This window comes from Giraffa tippelskirchi, chromosome 11 (assembly GCF_054371585.1).
Source record: "Giraffa tippelskirchi isolate mGirTip1 chromosome 11, T2T-mGirTip1v1.2.pri, whole genome shotgun sequence".
Taxonomy (NCBI): Eukaryota; Metazoa; Chordata; class Mammalia; order Artiodactyla; family Giraffidae; genus Giraffa; species Giraffa tippelskirchi.
This window is the reverse complement of record NC_137285.1, coordinates 78,384,197-78,400,107: the sequence shown is the minus strand read 5'-3', so window position 1 is coordinate 78,400,107 and position 15,911 is coordinate 78,384,197. Positions and strand designations below refer to the sequence as shown.

The 15,911-nt window shown below is 54.8% G+C and overlaps 2 protein-coding genes and 1 long non-coding RNA gene across 3 annotated transcripts in view; 2 read left to right on the top strand and 1 right to left on the bottom strand.

Moving 5' to 3' along the window:
• LOC145527776 (uncharacterized) overlaps positions 1-15,911 on the bottom strand; it is a 681,763-nt gene that overhangs the window by 222,873 nt on the left and 442,979 nt on the right. The window contains exons 59-60 of the long non-coding RNA XR_014069857.1: positions 8,305-8,416; positions 670-781 (exon numbers count right to left, since the gene is read on the bottom strand). This is a non-coding gene — a long non-coding RNA (uncharacterized LOC145527776). The remainder of the gene's footprint in view (positions 1-669; positions 782-8,304; positions 8,417-15,911) is intronic.
• On the top strand, positions 4,497-7,906 carry LOC145527737 (uncharacterized). Its single transcript, XM_081545804.1, has 3 exons — positions 4,497-4,666; positions 5,066-5,378; positions 5,636-7,906. The coding sequence occupies exons 1-3, from the start codon at positions 4,532-4,534 to the stop codon at positions 6,256-6,258; spliced, it is 1,071 nt and encodes a 356-aa protein (XP_081401930.1). The 5' UTR covers positions 4,497-4,531; the 3' UTR covers positions 6,259-7,906.
• LOC145527697 (uncharacterized) lies at positions 10,379-15,698 on the top strand. Its single transcript, XM_081545755.1, has 3 exons — positions 10,379-12,299; positions 12,699-13,011; positions 13,269-15,698. Exons 1-3 carry the CDS (start codon positions 11,889-11,891, stop codon positions 13,889-13,891), a joined length of 1,347 nt encoding a protein of 448 aa, XP_081401881.1. The 5' UTR covers positions 10,379-11,888; the 3' UTR covers positions 13,892-15,698.

Here is a 15,911-nt window from a genome sequence, read left to right as displayed (position 1 = left end):
AAAGCCCTTGGCTGCTGTGGTAGCAGCTGCAGATGGCAGCTCGTCCACAGTGCACTTCGAATGAGGTCATATGAGCGGGACTCTGGAAATGGCTCCGAAATCAAGAGAAAGGGGTCAGGGTATGTGGGAATCCGGCGGGGGTGGGGGGTGGATGAAGGAAGGTGTCCCTCCTCTCTCCAGTGCAATTTGGTTTGGTGAGTCTCAAAGCTACCAGATGGCACTTCCCAAGTCAGGCCCCCGCAGGAATCAGGGTGGGCTGCCTGCCTCGGCCCCTGCCACAGGGACAAGCCACACCAGTGGCCTCCCTGAGCTCCAATGGCCGGATCTGGGGGGTCCTGTCTGGGTGCACACCTCCTTGCTGTGGCCAAGTTCCCCCCTTCTCTGAGCACCAGCTTCATCCTCTCGAATGAGGACATTGATTGCTACCTTGGCACGTTACTCTCTTCATCCTCTGAAGGCTCATTAGGCTTATCCTACAATTACTAGCTGGCCCGAAGAGATATCTCCTGAATCCAGATTAACCTGGAGTCTCCCAGGCTCATCTGGCATGTCTTCCCTGAAGTCTGCCAAAACCCACACCCTTGCATTTCCAGGGACTCCCCTTAGCCAGCTGGGCAGAAAACCCAGCATGCTTCAAACAAGCTGACAGACAAGTGGGAGAGGACTCACGGGCAGACGGCTTCCCTCAGGTCTCGGGTGGAGCTCTGGGACCACAGCAGCAACGGGCCATCCCAGGCCCTGGGCTCAGCAGCGCCCTCATTCTCAGGCCGGCGGCTCTGCCCTGAGGGGAGCAGGAACGTCACCAACTGCCGCAGGCGGACCTCAAGCCCCTCCCACTGCTGGAGCCTGACCTGCCCCAGTCCAACCCCTTCCCCTACCCCAGCAGGACGAGAGCTCGTCTTCCCCTGGCTTCCAACGGGAGGCCCGGCCCTGGGCCCCGATTGGGCACTGCCCCAGCCCGGAGCCAATCACAGTGGCCAGGGAGGTGGAACGCACCGATTGGCCAGGGCCAGGTCATGTGACCATACTCCCCAGGAAACTCAAATATTACCAAGGTTCCCTAAGAAGCCAATGAACAAAATTATCCAGTAAAGGCAAACCGTACTTTTTAATGAGGCCAATGTCACAGAAAAAAAAAAAAATGCTCCACAATAAACTGCTCAAGGAAGCTACCAAATAAACTTTCAGAAAAGTTTAGTAGTTTTTTTTTTTTTTTTTAATAGGGTGACGGAGAGATATACCTTTCCCATCTATGTGAATTTAGGTTTAAACTAGATTTCCCTTGGCTGTTATATAAGACAAAAAAACCCACATCACCCTCTTTCACTCCCCCCCACCCCCAAAAAGTGTTTTAATCTATTGAATTTTTGTGTCCTCAGTTGTGTGTGATTCACGGCAACTCACGAACTCTACACAGCCAGGCTCTTCCGTCCATGGAATTCAGGGCAATTTTTTCTGTCCCAGTAAATGCCCACCCTGGGTGATCCAAAGGCAAGGGCTCAGAGGCTCCTGAGAGACTAACTAACTCCTTTCAGCTGAGCACAGAGCTGGCTCCTCACTGGGATGCCTGTGGCCTGGGGCTCCCAGAGGGGAGAGCAGCACTCGCCCCACCGTGTGGTCACTGCTGGAAGTGCAGGCTGCTCCTCACTCCCCCTTGACAGTGTCCCTGAGGGCAGAACAGTGTGAATCGAATCAAGGTGGAAATGCAAACTCCAATGCAACCAACCTTCCCACAAGGTCTCCAAAACCACTCAGGAACAGGGAATTGGAAACTGCAGGGGATGACATGAATGGAGATGGAGACTTGACACCTTACACCGAGTTCACTTCCAGTTATCCCTAGACAAACTTTCCATGAAAACTTGTCACAAATCTAGAAGAACAATGAGCAGAAACCGGACACGTGCTTTGAGTCTTCACACACAAAACTAAAAGGCAGTCCACAAAAAAAAACCCAGAGAATACAGTGGACTTTGCAAAATCAAAGATATCTACTGTGGGAAAGACCTCATGACAAAAGCAAAAGACAGGTCATACATCGCGAGACGAATGAGTGGAAACACAAAGCTTATCAAGGATGTGTCTCCAAACAGACAAAGAACGCCAACACAACAAGCCTGTGAAAACTAGGGAAAGGTCTGAAGGGACACCAGACGGAGGAACACACACAGAGTATCCCGGATGATGTCCAGCACTGAGGGCCTGAAGAAACAACAGTCTAGTTGCACCCCCTCAGGCCTGTGTGACCGTGGATGAGGCCTCTGTTTCCCGGTGGCTCTGAGACATGGACAGGGAGGAAGGGGAAGAGAAGTCACTTGCATTTCTAATACTCACAGCAAAGTCTTCCAATGAGAAGGGAATTATCACCCCCACTGCCAATGCCATTCACTGAAGTGATACCCACGAGTCCATCTACCCCAGAAGGGAAGGATGGACCTGTTCTCACAAAACGGCGAGAGATGGAAGGAGGAAGATCAAGCCCACACCAATCACTGGAAAGAGAAGCTGTGCTCAGGGCTTGAAAGAATTCCTATTGGGAAAATCATGTCACAGCCCCACATGGCAATCCACAGCTTCCATGCTATTCCTCCCAAAATGCCAATGCATTTTCGCACCGAACAAAGAATTGCAAAGGGGGTACGGAAACAGAAAGGAGCCTACATTGTCAATACAATCCGACGAAAAAGCCCCGATACGGACATCCAAGGTTGTGTGAAAGGAAATTAGACGACCAAACTAGGATCCTCAGGAGAGTATCGGAGAAGGCAATGGCGACCCACTCCAGTACTCTTGCCTGGAAAATGTCCTGGACGGAGGAGCCTGGTAGGCTGCAGGCCATGGGGTCATGCAGAGTCAGACACGACTGAAGTGACTTAGCCGCAGCAGCAGCAGCAGCAGGACAGTATGCTATTGGGAATACAACAACACACACAGATCCAGATCGATGGAATAAAGTTGAGGGTCCAGAAACAAACCCCAGCATCCATGGTCAACTCATCTCTGACACAGACGGGGAGAATATCCAAATGGGAACAGGAAAGCCTCTTCAATCAATGTCCATGGGAAAACCAGACAGCTACATCTGAAGAACGCTATTGGTTTTGATCTCATACCACCTCAATATCGGGGAAAAACCTCACCCTAAAGACTGATGTCATGAGATAGCTAGAAAGAAGCGTAGGTCAAAGGCTCCTTAACATCAGAGTCTCCTTGCCATTTGCTGGGCGGAGGTCGAAATGGGTCTCTTCAAGTAAGGGAAAGAGGTAAACGAAGTACACCACTGGGTTTCCATCCAATGGAACCTCTTCACAACAGAGAAGCTAAGCATTCACAAATGCAAAAGATAGGAAACGGAACACGAGAGACTCCTTGCAAGTGGTGTATCTGAGAAGGGGTTCATATGGAAAGAGACGAAGAATGCACAGCACTCAGATTCCAAGAAACACCACCACCACCCTTGACCCTTCCCCCATGACCAACTCTGACCTAAAGCCTTTCTCTCCCTCTAACCTATCCCTAAAACATAACCCTCATCTAATCATATACATGTGCATCCCTAGCATCCATCCATCCATCCACACACGAGAGAGAAAGAGGAAGACACAGACGGAATTGAGAAAGGAAAAGAGAGGGACACAGCCAGAGAGAGACACGGAACCAAAGAGAGGAAAGGAGTCGATGGTCCAGACTTTTCCTCAATCTGTCTCGAAGGTAGAAGCAATGACAGCGCCCTTCCACCCCAGAAGGGGGAAAAGGACGGAAGGTTTGGAGAGGAAAAGACAAGAACGCAGGGAGCCAGTAGAAGCTCAGCCACCCGCAGAAGCCGAGCTGGGACACTTCAACAGAATCTCAATGGAAACAGAGGACCAGAAAGTTGGCTACTCTTTTCTATAAGAGAGGGAGACCTTCGAGTCTTCCTTTCGGTCCTCCAACTTGGATGCGGGGTCTCAAAACAGTCAGGAGGGGGAGTGCCTTTTCCTGGGTACCACGGCGCATCCAGGCCTCGTTCTGCCCCATTCTGTGCTGTGCCAGCCCTGGATGGAATCTTTCTTTCTGAAGTCTCAGTGCACGAGCTCCACGTGATATCGGCCCCAGGTGGAAAGGCATGGAGCTGCTCGTAGGCCGACAGGCCTAGGAAGCAGATGGGAGAATGACCCCCACTCTGCAGATGGAGAGACTGGGGAAACCCTGAGGGGCATATGGTTGTCAAGGGCCACACCACTTATGAGAAGAAGGAGCCTGGTCTGAGAGCAGCATGGTCCTCGGAGCTCAGGCCCTGGCTGAACCCAGGCCTCCCCAGGGCTGTGGGCTGGGCCGTGTGGGTGTCACTGTGCCTGCACATGGCCTAAGGGGGGTGATCGAGCAGTCAGAAACCCAGAGATTCCCTTGGGAAGTTTTGGGGAAGGGACCTCAGCACGAACCCCAGGAGATGATGTCACCTGCCGGCAACAGAACCCAACAGAACCCGCAATCCGGGTATCCAGGCCTCCAGAGCGGAGAGGAGCCCCCAGCCAGATCACTTGCTGCCAAGATGTTCTGCTGTTTGCCCCTGCCCAGAGGCCGGGGCCTCAGGAGAGCTCACAGGCAGTGTGCGTGGGCACCCTGTCGACGTTGGCTCAGGACACCCCCGAGAGGCCTCTGGCCCTTTGCCCGGAGAAACAGAAAGGTAACACGGGGAGCCCCAGGCCGGGCCAGGCCACCTCTCCCATGCCACCCGGAAACACCGGGTCCTTTGCCTGTGTGTGGGGATGCGGGTTTCTCGGGCTGTGTCCCCCTCAAGGAAGCCCAGGCGGATGTGGGGTCAGAAGCCTGTGGACAAGTTGTGTCCACACCCCAGGGGAGAGCAGGCTGGGCGGGATGGGGAGAGTGTGGGCAGCGCCGGCCCGCCAGGCTGACCTCACACCCTCAGATGGGTCTCTTTCCTCCCGGGTGGGGATCTGAGCAGACACACGTCTCTGACCCTTCTGGGAAGAGAAGTTCGAGCAGGCAGAAGCAGCGGCTCCACTGGCCAGGCCCAGCTCGGAAAACTCCCAGCATGGCTGGCTGACGGTCACTGTCGTTGCAGAGCTTCCCACGTGACGAGGCCGAGGACGGGGACACCCCATCCAGCTCCCAGAGGGAGGGGTCGGAGCACCACCCGCCCGCCCGTGAGGCCCAGTGCAGGCTCCAGGTCAGCGTGCCCACGGAGGCATCAGCCCCACCGGGGGAGACGCGGAGGTGGGGAAGGCCTGCTGCCGAGACACCGCCCAGGATACAGCCGGCGGCCCAGTCTGAGGCTGCCACGGAGCTCAGCACACCCGGCTCCGACCCAGAGTCCAGAGAACCCCGGCCTCTGAGGCACCAGGAGGACCTGGAGCCCAGCACGCCAGAGCACAGAGGTGAGGACGCTGGGGCTGGTGCACGGGAGTGTGTGGGGAGGGGTGCTGAGCTACACAGGGACGAGTCCCCGAAAGCTGCTGCTGGGCCTGCAGCAAGCGCTGGCCTCACACCCCCCGCCCCCCATCTTGCACACTTCAGTCCAAAAAGACATCTGACGCTGGGTATTCTTTGGGAACCTCTTGGAAGGTTTCTGTCCCGGGGTACGCACATGCCAAGGCTGGCCTGTGGGCAAACTTTGCTTCTCCCCCAACTCTAGCACTGGCCTCCAACTGGAACCAGGCTCCACTTCCCAGACCTGTCCCTAAAGAGGTGGTGGCTCCAGGTGCAGGACCCAGGGATCCACCGAGGGCAGATGGAGAACCGAGACTTGCCCTCGCAGAGACACCAGGCCAGCTGGGTACTGGCCAGCACACCGGGCAGATCGGATCTCCGTGCCTGCAGGACCCCCAGCCCCAGGCACTGATGTCCCACCCCCTCAGCGAGAACCTCCACCTCCACGTGCACCTCTACCTGCTCGGGCTTTGGCAAGAGAACCCGAGGCAGAGGAGGAGTCACCGCCTCGGCAGGGAGAGCCTGCCCTGGCTCCCGCGCAACACCCAGATGCCCACGATCACTCACCCAGCCCTGCAGGGAGAAAGAGCCCCCGCTCTGGACAGAGACCCAGAGCCCTTGCCGGAAACACCACGTCCAGGGGAGCGGTCGGCTCTGCAGCCTCCATCCCTGTCTGCTCACCGTGGATGCCGGCAACTCGGTCTGCCCCCAGGGGACATGGAGTTCCTTTCCCCTGAACTGCTTTGCATTTGGTTTGTTTCCACCTTTCTGGTGATGTTTTATTTTTTGTATGGTTTCCTGTATTTTTGTTTTTTAAGTTGGGATTAGTAAACTTTTTCATCATTGTTGCAATCTGGGATCACTGTTGTGTAACTCTGGTGATACTGTGTTACCATCACCACTTTGTAGTTTCAGACCCGTTCGATCTTTATGCCCCACCCCCCAACAAAGCCTGGATTCAAGGCAAGCACGCCCTGTTCATCCCTCCCCCCGATCCTGAACACAATTTCATCTTTTCTTTCTGCATTCCTTCCTATATTCTTGGTGTCCCCAAACAATGACTCTCAGTGAAATGACTGAAGGAGTGTTTTTCGGACTCTCCACCTACTGTAAGACTCCATTGGAGAGTTCTCATTTTTATGTCATTTGAACTAGCCTTTGATAGCTGAAAGGACGGTGTACGTCCTTTCAAGATACCATGTGCCAAACGAAGCCCTTTTGGCAACTGCCATCATTATCTCCAGGCAGGCATTGCTGTTTGAAGGGTGACATCTCAGCCAGAAGGCAGAGGCTGAGCTCCTCTTGTTGCACCAGCTCCCAAAAGAAGCCAAGAAAGGGAGCTGGAACAACAAACCACCCCCATGCCCAGGAAAGCGTTCTTCATGACAGAAGGCTAGAAAATGACCCAACATCCTTGTGGCCCAGAACCACTCTAGAAAATCACTGTTCCATAAAAAAGAGAAACACATGGGAAGTTCCAAGGAGAGGCAATGCCCATGGCCAGTGTACTTGAGAGACGGCCTGACCGCTCCGGGGAAGACACGCACCGACGGAACCCCTTGGGAAACAGCAGTGATAGTCCTCACCGTCGTAAGGGTTTCCTCTGGGGACAACCTGCCCTGGGCACCACACGAGGGAGCAGACCGGCTTCTCTTCCTCTGCCCCCACACCATTCACTCATGAAGGCAGCTCAGGTGTTCTCATGCCCTGCCTGCCTGCCTGCCTGGCTCATCCGTGAGCTGTGACCACCTCCAGGGTAGGACTCCACCTTTTCCTCTCTGTGTACCGTGAATCTGCACACAGTGGGCTTTCAGAACCTTAGGAGACTTGAGCCATTCCCGCTCGAGCCAGAACCCTCCCCAGGAAGGAAAACAGCTGTGGAGTCATTTTGGCCCCAGCACTGGTTCCGAAAGCCTGGCGGCTCCTACAGCCTCTACGGTGTGAAGAGGGAGGTCCCTTTTGACAGAGCTTTCCGGCTCTCAGATCTAAGCTGTTGTTTCACTGTCAGCTGTGTCTTCCGTTGCAGCCAGGTGGGCCACGCTGCTCCAAAGGAGCTCACAAGCTGAGTTTCAAGGGAGGACAGGGATGGCTACAACGTGCTGCAAACTGAGTGAGGGTCCCCACAATCCTCAGCAAAGGTCTGTGGTGTGCAAGTGGGGAGTAGAGGGCCCCCAAGTTCCAAAGGAAGGGAGGTAGTCGGGAGCTAAAGCCCTTGGCTGCTGTGGTAGCAGCTGCAGATGGCAGCTCGTCCACAGTGCACTTCGAATGAGGTCATATGAGCGGGACTCTGGAAATGGCTCCGAAATCAAGAGAAAGGGGTCAGGGTATGTGGGAATCCGGCGGGGGTGGGGGGTGGATGAAGGAAGGTGTCCCTCCTCTCTCCAGTGCAATTTGGTTTGGTGAGTCTCAAAGCTACCAGATGGCACTTCCCAAGTCAGGCCCCCGCAGGAATCAGGGTGGGCTGCCTGCCTCGGCCCCTGCCACAGGGACAAGCCACACCAGTGGCCTCCCTGAGCTCCAATGGCCGGATCTGGGGGGTCCTGTCTGGGTGCACACCTCCTTGCTGTGGCCAAGTTCCCCCCTTCTCTGAGCACCAGCTTCATCCTCTCGAATGAGGACATTGATTGCTACCTTGGCACGTTACTCTCTTCATCCTCTGAAGGCTCATTAGGCTTATCCTACAATTACTAGCTGGCCCGAAGAGATATCTCCTGAATCCAGATTAACCTGGAGTCTCCCAGGCTCATCTGGCATGTCTTCCCTGAAGTCTGCCAAAACCCACACCCTTGCATTTCCAGGGACTCCCCTTAGCCAGCTGGGCAGAAAACCCAGCATGCTTCAAACAAGCTGACAGACAAGTGGGAGAGGACTCACGGGCAGACGGCTTCCCTCAGGTCTCGGGTGGAGCTCTGGGACCACAGCAGCAACGGGCCATCCCAGGCCCTGGGCTCAGCAGCGCCCTCATTCTCAGGCCGGCGGCTCTGCCCTGAGGGGAGCAGGAACGTCACCAACTGCCGCAGGCGGACCTCAAGCCCCTCCCACTGCTGGAGCCTGACCTGCCCCAGCCCAACCCCTTCCCCTACCCCAGCAGGACGAGAGCTCGTCTTCCCCTGGCTTCCAACGGGAGGCCCGGCCCTGGGCCCCGATTGGGCACTGCCCCAGCCCGGAGCCAATCACAGTGGCCAGGGAGGTGGAACGCACCGATTGGCCAGGGCCAGGTCATGTGACCATACTCCCCAGGAAACTCAAATATTACCAAGGTTCCCTAAGAAGCCAATGAACAAAATTATCCAGTAAAGGCAAACCGTACTTTTTAATGAGGCCAATGTCACAGAAAAAAAAAAAATGCTCCACAATAAACTGCTCAAGGAAGCTACCAAATAAACTTTCAGAAAAGTTTAGTAGTTTTTTTTTTTTTTTTAATAGGGTGACGGAGAGATATACCTTTCCCATCTATGTGAATTTAGGTTTAAACTAGATTTCCCTTGGCTGTTATATAAGACAAAAAAACCCACATCACCCTCTTTCACTCCCCCCCACCCCCAAAAAGTGTTTTAATCTATTGAATTTTTGTGTCCTCAGTTGTGTGTGATTCACGGCAACTCACGAACTCTACACAGCCAGGCTCTTCCGTCCATGGAATTCAGGGCAATTTTTTCTGTCCCAGTAAATGCCCACCCTGGGTGATCCAAAGGCAAGGGCTCAGAGGCTCCTGAGAGACTAACTAACTCCTTTCAGCTGAGCACAGAGCTGGCTCCTCACTGGGATGCCTGTGGCCTGGGGCTCCCAGAGGGGAGAGCAGCACTCGCCCCACCGTGTGGTCACTGCTGGAAGTGCAGGCTGCTCCTCACTCCCCCTTGACAGTGTCCCTGAGGGCAGAACAGTGTGAATCGAATCAAGGTGGAAATGCAAACTCCAATGCAACCAACCTTCCCACAAGGTCTCCAAAACCACTCAGGAACAGGGAATTGGAAACTGCAGGGGATGACATGAATGGAGATGGAGACTTGACACCTTACACCGAGTTCACTTCCAGTTATCCCTAGACAAACTTTCCATGAAAACTTGTCACAAATCTAGAAGAACAATGAGCAGAAACCGGACACGTGCTTTGAGTCTTCACACACAAAACTAAAAGGCAGTCCACAAAAAAAAACCCAGAGAATACAGTGGACTTTGCAAAATCAAAGATATCTACTGTGGGAAAGACCTCATGACAAAAGCAAAAGACAGGTCATACATCGCGAGACGAATGAGTGGAAACACAAAGCTTATCAAGGATGTGTCTCCAAACAGACAAAGAACGCCAACACAACAAGCCTGTGAAAACTAGGGAAAGGTCTGAAGGGACACCAGACGGAGGAACACACACAGAGTATCCCGGATGATGTCCAGCACTGAGGGCCTGAAGAAACAACAGTCTAGTTGCACCCCCTCAGGCCTGTGTGACCGTGGATGAGGCCTCTGTTTCCCGGTGGCTCTGAGACATGGACAGGGAGGAAGGGGAAGAGAAGTCACTTGCATTTCTAATACTCACAGCAAAGTCTTCCAATGAGAAGGGAATTATCACCCCCACTGCCAATGCCATTCACTGAAGTGATACCCACGAGTCCATCTACCCCAGAAGGGAAGGATGGACCTGTTCTCACAAAACGGCGAGAGATGGAAGGAGGAAGATCAAGCCCACACCAATCACTGGAAAGAGAAGCTGTGCTCAGGGCTTGAAAGAATTCCTATTGGGAAAATCATGTCACAGCCCCACATGGCAATCCACAGCTTCCATGCTATTCCTCCCAAAATGCCAATGCATTTTCGCACCGAACAAAGAATTGCAAAGGGGGTACGGAAACAGAAAGGAGCCTACATTGTCAATACAATCCGACGAAAAAGCCCCGATACGGACATCCAAGGTTGTGTGAAAGGAAATTAGACGACCAAACTAGGATCCTCAGGAGAGTATCGGAGAAGGCAATGGCGACCCACTCCAGTACTCTTGCCTGGAAAATGTCCTGGACGGAGGAGCCTGGTAGGCTGCAGGCCATGGGGTCATGCAGAGTCAGACACGACTGAAGTGACTTAGCCGCAGCAGCAGCAGCAGCAGGACAGTATGCTATTGGGAATACAACAACACACACAGATCCAGATCGATGGAATAAAGTTGAGGGTCCAGAAACAAACCCCAGCATCCATGGTCAACTCATCTCTGACACAGACGGGGAGAATATCCAAATGGGAACAGGAAAGCCTCTTCAATCAATGTCCATGGGAAAACCAGACAGCTACATCTGAAGAACGCTATTGGTTTTGATCTCATACCACCTCAATATCGGGGAAAAACCTCACCCTAAAGACTGATGTCATGAGATAGCTAGAAAGAAGCGTAGGTCAAAGGCTCCTTAACATCAGAGTCTCCTTGCCATTTGCTGGGCGGAGGTCGAAATGGGTCTCTTCAAGTAAGGGAAAGAGGTAAACGAAGTACACCACTGGGTTTCCATCCAATGGAACCTCTTCACAACAGAGAAGCTAAGCATTCACAAATGCAAAAGATAGGAAACGGAACACGAGAGACTCCTTGCAAGTGGTGTATCTGAGAAGGGGTTCATATGGAAAGAGACGAAGAATGCACAGCACTCAGATTCCAAGAAACACCACCACCACCCTTGACCCTTCCCCCATGACCAACTCTGACCTAAAGCCTTTCTCTCCCTCTAACCTATCCCTAAAACATAACCCTCATCTAATCATATACATGTGCATCCCTAGCATCCATCCATCCATCCACACACGAGAGAGAAAGAGGAAGACACAGACGGAATTGAGAAAGGAAAAGAGAGGGACACAGCCAGAGAGAGACACGGAACCAAAGAGAGGAAAGGAGTCGATGGTCCAGACTTTTCCTCAATCTGTCTCGAAGGTAGAAGCAATGACAGCGCCCTTCCACCCCAGAAGGGGGAAAAGGACGGAAGGTTTGGAGAGGAAAAGACAAGAACGCAGGGAGCCAGTAGAAGCTCAGCCACCCGCAGAAGCCGAGCTGGGACACTTCAACAGAATCTCAATGGAAACAGAGGACCAGAAAGTTGGCTACTCTTTTCTATAAGAGAGGGAGACCTTCGAGTCTTCCTTTCGGTCCTCCAACTTGGATGCGGGGTCTCAAAACAGTCAGGAGGGGGAGTGCCTTTTCCTGGGTACCACGGCGCATCCAGGCCTCGTTCTGCCCCATTCTGTGCTGTGCCAGCCCTGGATGGAATCTTTCTTTCTGAAGTCTCAGCGCACGAGCTCCACGTGATATCGGCCCCAGGTGGAAAGGCATGGAGCTGCTCGTAGGCCGACAGGCCTAGGAAGCAGATGGGAGAATGACCCCCACTCTGCAGATGGAGAGACTGGGGAAACCCTGAGGGGCATATGGTTGTCAAGGGCCACACCACTTATGAGAAGAAGGAGCCTGGTCTGAGAGCAGCATGGTCCTCGGAGCTCAGGCCCTGGCTGAACCCAGGCCTCCCCAGGGCTGTGGGCTGGGCCGTGTGGGTGTCACTGTGCCTGCACATGGCCTAAGGGGGGTGATCGAGCAGTCAGAAACCCAGAGATTCCCTTGGGAAGTTTTGGGGAAGGGACCTCAGCACGAACCCCAGGAGATGATGTCACCTGCCGGCAACAGAACCCAACAGAACCCGCAATCCGGGTATCCAGGCCTCCAGAGCGGAGAGGAGCCCCCAGCCAGATCACTTGCTGCCAAGATGTTCTGCTGTTTGCCCCTGCCCAGAGGCCGGGGCCTCAGGAGAGCTCACAGGCAGTGTGCGTGGGCACCCTGTCGACGTTGGCTCAGGACACCCCCGAGAGGCCTCTGGCCCTTTGCCCGGAGAAACAGAAAGGTAACACGGGGAGCCCCAGGCCGGGCCAGGCCACCTCTCCCATGCCACCCGGAAACACCGGGTCCTTTGCCTGTGTGTGGGGATGCGGGTTTCTCGGGCTGTGTCCCCCTCAAGGAAGCCCAGGCGGATGTGGGGTCAGAAGCCTGTGGACAAGTTGTGTCCACACCCCAGGGGAGAGCAGGCTGGGCGGGATGGGGAGAGTGTGGGCAGCGCCGGCCCGCCAGGCTGACCTCACACCCTCAGATGGGTCTCTTTCCTCCCGGGTGGGGATCTGAGCAGACACACGTCTCTGACCCTTCTGGGAAGAGAAGTTCGAGCAGGCAGAAGCAGCGGCTCCACTGGCCAGGCCCAGCTCGGAAAACTCCCAGCATGGCTGGCTGACGGTCACTGTCGTTGCAGAGCTTCCCACGTGACGAGGCCGAGGACGGGGACACCCCATCCAGCTCCCAGAGGGAGGGGTCGGAGCACCACCCGCCCGCCCGTGAGGCCCAGTGCAGGCTCCAGGTCAGCGTGCCCACGGAGGCATCAGCCCCACCGGGGGAGACGCGGAGGTGGGGAAGGCCTGCTGCCGAGACACCGCCCAGGATACAGCCGGCGGCCCAGTCTGAGGCTGCCACGGAGCTCAGCACACCCGGCTCCGACCCAGAGTCCAGAGAACCCCGGCCTCTGAGGCACCAGGAGGACCTGGAGCCCAGCACGCCAGAGCACAGAGGTGAGGACGCTGGGGCTGGTGCACGGGAGTGTGTGGGGAGGGGTGCTGAGCTACACAGGGACGAGTCCCCGAAAGCTGCTGCTGGGCCTGCAGCAAGCGCTGGCCTCACACCCCCCGCCCCCCATCTTGCACACTTCAGTCCAAAAAGACATCTGACGCTGGGTATTCTTTGGGAACCTCTTGGAAGGTTTCTGTCCCGGGGTACGCACATGCCAAGGCTGGCCTGTGGGCAAACTTTGCTTCTCCCCCAACTCTAGCACTGGCCTCCAACTGGAACCAGGCTCCACTTCCCAGACCTGTCCCTAAAGAGGTGGTGGCTCCAGGTGCAGGACCCAGGGATCCACCGAGGGCAGATGGAGAACCGAGACTTGCCCTCGCAGAGACACCAGGCCAGCTGGGTACTGGCCAGCACACCGGGCAGATCGGATCTCCGTGCCTGCAGGACCCCCAGCCCCAGGCACTGATGTCCCACCCCCTCAGCGAGAACCTCCACCTCCACGTGCACCTCTACCTGCTCGGGCTTTGGCAAGAGAACCCGAGGCAGAGGAGGAGTCACCGCCTCGGCAGGGAGAGCCTGCCCTGGCTCCCGCGCAACACCCAGATGCCCACGATCACTCACCCAGCCCTGCAGGGAGAAAGAGCCCCCGCTCTGGACAGAGACCCAGAGCCCTTGCCGGAAACACCACGTCCAGGGGAGCGGTCGGCTCTGCAGCCTCCATCCCTGTCTGCTCACCGTGGATGCCGGCAACTCGGTCTGCCCCCAGGGGACATGGAGTTCCTTTCCCCTGAACTGCTTTGCATTTGGTTTGTTTCCACCTTTCTGGTGATGTTTTATTTTTTGTATGGTTTCCTGTATTTTTGTTTTTTAAGTTGGGATTAGTAAACTTTTTCATCATTGTTGCAATCTGGGATCACTGTTGTGTAACTCTGGTGATACTGTGTTACCATCACCACTTTGTAGTTTCAGACCCGTTCGATCTTTATGCCCCACCCCCCAACAAAGCCTGGATTCAAGGCAAGCACGCCCTGTTCATCCCTCCCCCCGATCCTGAACACAATTTCATCTTTTCTTTCTGCATTCCTTCCTATATTCTTGGTGTCCCCAAACAATGACTCTCAGTGAAATGACTGAAGGAGTGTTTTTCGGACTCTCCACCTATTGTAAGACTCCATTGGAGAGTTCTCATTTTTATGTCATTTGAACTAGCCTTTGATAGCTGAAAGGACGGTGTACGTCCTTTCAAGATACCATGTGCCAAACGAAGCCCTTTTGGCAACTGCCATCATTATCTCCAGGCAGGCATTGCTGTTTGAAGGGTGACATCTCAGCCAGAAGGCAGAGGCTGAGCTCCTCTTGTTGCACCAGCTCCCAAAAGAAGCCAAGAAAGGGAGCTGGAACAACAAACCACCCCCATGCCCAGGAAAGCGTTCTTCATGACAGAAGGCTAGAAAATGACCCAACATCCTTGTGGCCCAGAACCACTCTAGAAAATCACTGTTCCATAAAAAAGAGAAACACATGGGAAGTTCCAAGGAGAGGCAATGCCCATGGCCAGTGTACTTGAGAGACGGCCTGACCGCTCCGGGGAAGACACGCACCGACGGAACCCCTTGGGAAACAGCAGTGATAGTCCTCACCGTCGTAAGGGTTTCCTCTGGGGACAACCTGCCCTGGGCACCACACGAGGGAGCAGACCGGCTTCTCTTCCTCTGCCCCCACACCATTCACTCATGAAGGCAGCTCAGGTGTTCTCATGCCCTGCCTGCCTGCCTGCCTGGCTCATCCGTGAGCTGTGACCACCTCCAGGGTAGGACTCCACCTTTTCCTCTCTGTGTACCGTGAATCTGCACACAGTGGGCTTTCAGAACCTTAGGAGACTTGAGCCATTCCCGCTCGAGCCAGAACCCTCCCCAGGAAGGAAAACAGCTGTGGAGTCATTTTGGCCCCAGCACTGGTTCCGAAAGCCTGGCGGCTCCTACAGCCTCTACGGTGTGAAGAGGGAGGTCCCTTTTGACAGAGCTTTCCGGCTCTCAGATCTAAGCTGTTGTTTCACTGTCAGCTGTGTCTTCCGTTGCAGCCAGGTGGGCCACGCTGCTCCAAAGGAGCTCACAAGCTGAGTTTCAAGGGAGGACAGGGATGGCTACAACGTGCTGCAAACTGAGTGAGGGTCCCCACAATCCTCAGCAAAGGTCTGTGGTGTGCAAGTGGGGAGTAGAGGGCCCCCAAGTTCCAAAGGAAGGGAGGTAGTCGGGAGCTAAAGCCCTTGGCTGCTGTGGTAGCAGCTGCAGATGGCAGCTCGTCCACAGTGCACTTCGAATGAGGTCATATGAGCGGGACTCTGGAAATGGCTCCGAAATCAAGAGAAAGGGGTCAGGGTATGTGGGAATCCGGCGGGGGTGGGGGGTGGATGAAGGAAGGTGTCCCTCCTCTCTCCAGTGCAATTTGGTTTGGTGAGTCTCAAAGCTACCAGATGGCACTTCCCAAGTCAGGCCCCCGCAGGAATCAGGGTGGGCTGCCTGCCTCGGCCCCTGCCACAGGGACAAGCCACACCAGTGGCCTCCCTGAGCTCCAATGGCCGGATCTGGGGGGTCCTGTCTGGGTGCACACCTCCTTGCTGTGGCCAAGTTCCCCCCTTCTCTGAGCACCAGCTTCATCCTCTCGAATGAGGACATCGATTGCTACCTTGGCACGTTACTCTCTTCATCCTCTGAAGGCTCATTAGGCTTATCCTACAATTACTAGCTGGCCCGAAGAGATATCTCCTGAATCCAGATTAACCTGGAGTCTCCCAGGCTCATCTGGCATGCCTTCCCTGAAGTCTGCCAAAACCCACACCCTTGCATTTCCAGGGACTCCCCTTAGCCAGCTGGACAGAAAACCCAGCATGCTTCAAACAAGC

Coding starts and splice junctions, on each gene's coding strand:
- LOC145527737 (XM_081545804.1), top strand. CDS start 4,532: ATGTTCTGCTGTTTGCCCCTGCCCAGAGGCCGGGGCCTCAGGAGAGCT. Junction 4,667..5,065: donor TTGCCCGGAGAAACAGAAAG/GTAACACGGGGA, acceptor CTGTCGTTGCAG/AGCTTCCCACGTGACGAGGC. Junction 5,379..5,635: donor CAGCACGCCAGAGCACAGAG/GTGAGGACGCTG, acceptor CCCCAACTCTAG/CACTGGCCTCCAACTGGAAC.
- LOC145527697 (XM_081545755.1), top strand. CDS start 11,889: ATGGTCCTCGGAGCTCAGGCCCTGGCTGAACCCAGGCCTCCCCAGGGC. Junction 12,300..12,698: donor TTGCCCGGAGAAACAGAAAG/GTAACACGGGGA, acceptor CTGTCGTTGCAG/AGCTTCCCACGTGACGAGGC. Junction 13,012..13,268: donor CAGCACGCCAGAGCACAGAG/GTGAGGACGCTG, acceptor CCCCAACTCTAG/CACTGGCCTCCAACTGGAAC.